Here is a 5,982-nt window from a genome sequence, read left to right as displayed (position 1 = left end):
AAAGTTAATTAATTTAAATTAATATTATAATTATATTAATATCTTTAAATTAATAAAATTAATAAAAAATAAAAATTTAATTATAATTAATATTAATTAATATTAAATTTAATTAAATTATTTATATTAAGTAAGTATTAAGGTTAATTAAAGTTAGCGAAAGTTGCAAAAGTACGCTACTTATTAATATGCATTACTTATTAATAAATTATATTAATACTTTTTATAAATAAATAAATAATTTATTAACTTTAATTATAAATAATAATTATATATTTCTTAAGAATACTTTTAAATATTTATTTAGCTTTTAATTAAATATTTATTTAACTTTAAATTAAATATTAAATATCTTTTCTTAGGAATTTATTTATATAATATAAAAAGAAAGCTTTTTATAAGGCTTTATTTTTTTATTTTCTTTCTTATTTATTTTTAAGAAATAAAAAATTTAAAGTATTTTAATCTTTAATTAAAAACTAAACTTTATAGCTCTTAGGGTTAGGGTAGCCAGAGGTGCGTGCTAAAGCATATATTTAGCTCTTAGCTATTTACACGTGTGTTTACCGATATATCCACAACCGGTGCGGGGGTGTGATATCCTCTACATATAGTACAGCCGAGGAGCGGCTGCTCATCAACGCGTGAGAACACTTTCAGCCGCACATCGATGATATTTTCTCCAAGAAATAGCAACACCTTTGTCAATATTATATCATTACGAATAGTAAACCATGCACGGACCTCGCTAATAGTATGAGCCATTCGTGAAATAGAAGACAATTTCATCAATAGCCAAATGAGACCAACGTCGTTGAGTCAGGCCTAAGATTCACGCCTAATTGGCACAGGACATGGATCAGGCGTTCTTGCGCATCTTGCTCTTCAGAGCCGGGTAATGCATCCATCCACTGTTTGACAAGTGCATCGACGCTTGTGCGGTCCGCCCAGTCTATTTCATCCCCTCCCAGCCTGCCGACCGTCAGACCCCACCAGCCTGTATTCCCTCTGAAATCTCTGTCCGGTTTCTTCTCAAACCTTGCACAACGTGCGAATGCCGTGTAGGGGCCGACCCTAATTCCTGCGTCCACGTCACGTACATGGTGCAAGGGGTTTTGAATGCCGCGGCTCTGTGCTTGAGCGGGCGCAAATCTCTCCACGTAGTGGCAGAAGTTGAAGTAGCCTGTGGTGCCCATGTACGAAGTATAATCTTCCTGGAGGTTTATCTCCAACCAGAAACTATTCTCCGCGTAGTAGATGGAGAGTGACTCCGCCCGAAGCTGCTTGTTGACTCGTGTTATGGCGGGCTGGGCCCTTTGAAGGGGGACACTGATGATCTCGTCGTGCTTGAATTTCGGTCCCAGGAGATCTCGATAAACCATATTTCGTATCTCCCCTGGGAGCAAGAGAAACGAGAAGGTCTGGCAGAACATAAATAAGTACAACGATCCTACTAAGGAGTGCGGTTCCTGACATACCTGGTTGTTTTCTTCTGATGCGGCATGTGATAGTCCAAAGTGCTTTGTCTTCTTTCCCATCAATCTCGTCATTGACCTTGTGGTCGGCCTTGGCATGATTGCGATTATAATTTTGCAGGTATGCAGATATTTATGCTGAAGAGCAGATGGTATATTTGTGCCAAATGAATGTTAGTTCTTGGGAAATAAAATGATCAAGTCAGAGCGAAGCTCCTTGTTTCAGTGTGGCCGCACACAAGTTTATACGAAGACCAAGCTCGGAGCTGAAAGAAGGCTGGCAAGGGGTCGAACTGGCCGTGGGCCTTGGCTTCGCTTTAATTAGAACAAAGAAATACAGGCGAGTATGACGTGGCTATCTGTCAGCTACGAAAGCCTACGACGTCGACAGCTACTTTTGCCGGTAATTAACTACTGCAGACTGGGATAACGGCGGGTTTGTGGCCTTTCAACAATAGAGCTCAACTTGCCGCCCCAAGCCTGTCATACCATCTAGGTCTTTGCAAGCGCACGGTTGTGTTGTATAACGTTGTCAGCATCAGGGCTAACCTGGACAATTGGTGTTCCGGTGAATACGTAAGTCAGCCAGTGCAAGGGTTCCCGAATGTTTCCAGACGTAGAATGGCAGTAGATACAAAGTGCACACATCTTTGCAATGGAAAACGCGTACGTTGAGGGCAGGCCGTTTTGTTTCCGACTATAAACACACCTACTCAGTTCGGGCTGAAGAGCTATGTACCTTTCTTGGGGACGGAGATACGAAGTAGTCATCCCAAATGATACCTGACGCTGCAAGAGCCCAGGGAGCCTTGGGTTGACCAGTGAGGAGAAGAGAAAAATGTGAGCAACGTCCACTATCATGGACTACCCGAGCGTTCCGAATTCCGCTGGTGTAGTCCAAGGGGTTTATTAAGTTATGCAAGCCGCGAGACACTCCAAGACTCTCAAATTATAACAAGTTAACAATTTGATGGCAATTACAATGCGTCTCAGCATAAGCTGCTCAAAATCCTCATGCCGTACAACTACAGCTTTTCCATGAACTGTCCGTCCAGTTCTGATTATGTCGGGGGGCTTGAGTCACCGACAGCTGTTTGACGCAGGTACCTAAGGCAGCGGGTAGCCGATGCCTTCCACCCTGGTAAGCTCGAGTTGTGTTCATGTGCACTTGCGGGTTCCCTTGCCGAAGGCGTCACCAATCTATGAATTTGTTACTACAATTGATTTGACTTAAGTTCCACAAAAAACATCGCGTCACCTCAGAGTTCTTCAAACCAATTCCACGCCTAAGGCCGCACCATTTTAGTGCTTATTTCCGTTGGTGCCATTGGTGCCGTCAGTGCCAACCATTCTGTTTAGAGACGGCGTCCCAAACTCTTTTCTCATCTCGTTTGTAACACCGGTCATGTCACATAGGTCCTTATCCGTCGCCAGTTCGTCAGCCATCACCCAGGTCCCGTGAATGCCCGATCGGAGTCGGAAAGGTAGCTCAATGATGGCAACCGGCCCCTTGGCTATGTTGGCCTGTCCACAACGACGACCTGGGAAAGCATCGTCCCTCCTATTAACCACCGACAGAGCGTATCCATCACCCTCGGGGGCTGGGATTAATATCCACGTCAGCTTTCATACCAAATTCAAGACACGGGTCACTCTGCGCCTTGAAAAGCAATGCCAGGACAGTTAGACTTACCATCCTTAGATCTCGCCACGAATGCGACCTCCCCGAGTGCCACGTCCTTCCCGGCGGACCAGTACTCGTACGTGCCGTCCTCGACATTGGCCTTGGAAAGGGAGTTGAAGGCTCCCCCGACGGGTGCGTCGTCTGTCGCCGGGTCGTGCATGGCGATGAAGACGTACTTGTACGGCTTAGTCTCGTACCGGGAGTCGATTCGGGGCAACTCGCCGTCGACGTCCACGAGCACACTCGGCCTCAGTGTCTTCTCGGTCGAATTCGGGTCCAGTTTGAATCGCATCAAGTGGCTTGAAGCACCATCTTTGGGCGGCTTGGAAGACGGAGCGGAGGCCATATCCTGGCCAACAGGCGGGAAGAACCAGAACTGTCGTAGGAAAAGCATTAGTTTCGCGGTAACTATCAACCTAGCCAAGGAAGAAGATGCCACCTATGGTGCCAGACTCAAAGCTTCATAAGGAAAACGCTTGGAAGGTCCAAACGTACCAGATTGTAGTTGGTCACGGGCGCGTCAAAATAGACACACCCGTCCTCGCCATCAAAGGCATTGCTAGTATGCCCCACAAAGGCATTCTTGTACTCGAACCACTTCACCATCTCAGGCTTGGGGTTACGTCGCGGTAAGATTCCCAAGCATAGAGACTTGGTCTCGTCCCAACCCTATACCTTGTGGCCTGCCTTCAGCAAGTCTTCCGGCACGTTAGCTAGCGGATTCAGGGTGAAGATAATCCACTTGTCGGTCGCGGCGATGTCGTGCATGACTCCCACGAATGGGGCCTGGAACCAGTACTCTTCAAGCTTTTTGCCATGCTTGTCGAACAAGTAGTAGGCGACGTCGGGAGAGCCTTCGCCCCTGGCTGCGTAGCCCATCGTAATCAACTCTCCTGTGGAGGGGTCGATCTTGGGATGGGCTGTATGCGTAGGACATTTGTATTGACCGTTGAAATCATAGGAGCCTGCACACACGATAATGAGATTACGTTACCCGAATTTTGTCCCCGCTGCATTCACGGGTTCGTGTGTCTTCTCTCACCCTAAGTCTCCAGCGTGTCTGGGTCCATTGCATAGGGAAGGCCGTCCTCTTCCATCGCCGACAGCTGTTTGTCGTAGAGGACGACGTGCGTGTTCCCCGTAGCGTGGTCAATGTGTCTGACCCTTGGGTCATCAGTCCAAATATTCCGCCACTGGCCAAACAAAGCTTTTCTAGCCGCCCTCTCAACCAAGAACTTCTGCGATCGCACGTATCTCTGCTTGAAGTCTGCATGACCATCCCTGATACGCACAGCGTCGATGGCTCCATCACCGTTGATGAAGATGTCGTCTTCACAGCGTGGAGCCCAGACGGTGTCGGGCATGACTCGATAGAACGTCCCGTCGATCTGTGGGGGGATGGTTCCTCTGATCATGCAATTGTATACTACAGCTTCGAATCTATTTCCTGGTGTCAGCGATTGGTAAAATGTGTTGTTTGCACGTAGTCCAGTGTGTGTCTAAGACCTACCTGCTTGGGGCCCCCAGGCCCTTGCAGAACGAATTCTGAGGATATTGATCCTCGGAATTGTTATACTCCAGCTTGTCGAAGGCTTCCTTGATACCGGTCTTGGACTTGGCCATCTTGACTTTATGGATGATTTTCGAGTGCAGAAAACGACGGCGGGATTTTGTTCTGGCGGCATACAACTGCACTATCTGGGCAATGGAGATTTGTTGCTGAGGACAATATCAAAATGTCGAAATGTAGTCAATGAATAACGAGGCTCGGAGCTCGGAACCCAGCGGCCCCGGTGCGCCGGAGAGGAGGTCGGAAAAGGTGTGTGACACCAATTGCGGGAGACCCGGAAGCCCGGCCGCGACGACATGGTTTACTATAATTGAACTTTAACTCTTCCAATCAAAACTTTGGAGATGGTGATTACAAGGCGAGACTTGAATAAAATGTTAATTAATGACATTCTGGTCTTGAAACATGCCGATCTGTGTGGATGCGCCGCGAATTAATGCAAGGATCGACTTGTCACCCGAGAGTCGTGGTGTTTTGGCATCTTAGCCCGTTATGCGCAGATGGACAATTCGGGTTTCTACAACTTGCGAACACCGCACAGTAGGTTATGCAGAGACGGGCGATTCGGGCTTCGACAACTTGCGAGCACCGGACATTCGGCCGCGTCACCTGCGAAGAGAAAGTGATTGAAACTTTTGCTTCTTGCTGATCCACATCTACGCCGTTTCTGTTGCATGATGGCACTGGCAGCGGAGGATGAAAGTCGTCTCGTTGTGGAATAAGGTATATAGTGTAGGAGTGATTTTATCCATAGAAAAGGGGCAACAAGTGATACAGACGGAAAATCTGCAGCAAATTGAGCAGCGATAGCTTTCATAAGAAGATTACTCCCAGCCTTGTTGGACTGCACATTTGGCCGTAGCGAATGAGCGGTGTTAACAATCAGCTATACACCCTTCCTCTGTCTGGCCTCTGCGTAGAGATTCGTTTCTCGGATTGAAAAAGCAAAACGAAGAAGAGAATTTTTACAATTCCATGAATAGAATTATTATTTTTGGGTCCAGCCAAGGCTACCATCCTTCCCTTTCATGATGACTGCCACCACTGCATCTAAAGGCGCGATTCGGAAAATGGTGTGGAGCAGCGGGCCGGGCCGCGGCTGTCCTGGCTTGTTTTTAGAGCGGTGAACATGGGGTCGGATGTGACTAAGAAACGCGTCCCCACGTTCAAAAACTCATGTCAATCAAAAGCTTTCTGTACTTCTCTGCAGGTTTTTTCAAGAGCCATCGAGGAACCAGAGTAAAAACATCAAG

At 46.8% G+C, this 5,982-nt stretch overlaps 3 protein-coding genes across 3 annotated transcripts; all 3 read right to left on the bottom strand.

Moving 5' to 3' along the window:
* Positions 1-788: 788 nt before the first annotated feature.
* Positions 789-1,382, bottom strand: INS49_005800 (uncharacterized protein; the record flags this gene model as incomplete). The annotated part of the gene is made up of 1 exon (XM_043166578.1): positions 789-1,382. One exon carries the CDS (start codon positions 1,380-1,382, stop codon positions 789-791), a length of 594 nt encoding a protein of 197 aa, XP_043027722.1.
* A 1,395-nt stretch (positions 1,383-2,777) lies between these two features.
* INS49_005799 (uncharacterized protein) lies at positions 2,778-4,038 on the bottom strand (the record flags this gene model as incomplete). The annotated part of the gene is made up of 4 exons (XM_043166577.1): positions 2,778-3,076; positions 3,169-3,535; positions 3,655-3,771; positions 3,835-4,038. 4 exons carry the CDS (start codon positions 4,036-4,038, stop codon positions 2,778-2,780), a joined length of 987 nt encoding a protein of 328 aa, XP_043027721.1.
* A 164-nt stretch (positions 4,039-4,202) lies between these two features.
* Positions 4,203-4,782, bottom strand: INS49_005798 (uncharacterized protein; the record flags this gene model as incomplete). Its single annotated transcript, XM_043166576.1, has 2 exons — positions 4,203-4,599; positions 4,670-4,782. 2 exons carry the CDS (start codon positions 4,780-4,782, stop codon positions 4,203-4,205), a joined length of 510 nt encoding a protein of 169 aa, XP_043027720.1.
* Positions 4,783-5,982: the final 1,200 nt, after the last annotated feature.

Source organism: Diaporthe citri (assembly GCF_014595645.1).
Source record: "Diaporthe citri strain NFHF-8-4 chromosome Unknown scaffold_2, whole genome shotgun sequence".
NCBI lineage: Eukaryota > Fungi > Ascomycota > Sordariomycetes > Diaporthales > Diaporthaceae > Diaporthe > Diaporthe citri.
The sequence above is the reverse complement of the archived record's forward strand: the minus strand, read 5'-3'. Positions and strand labels throughout refer to the sequence as shown.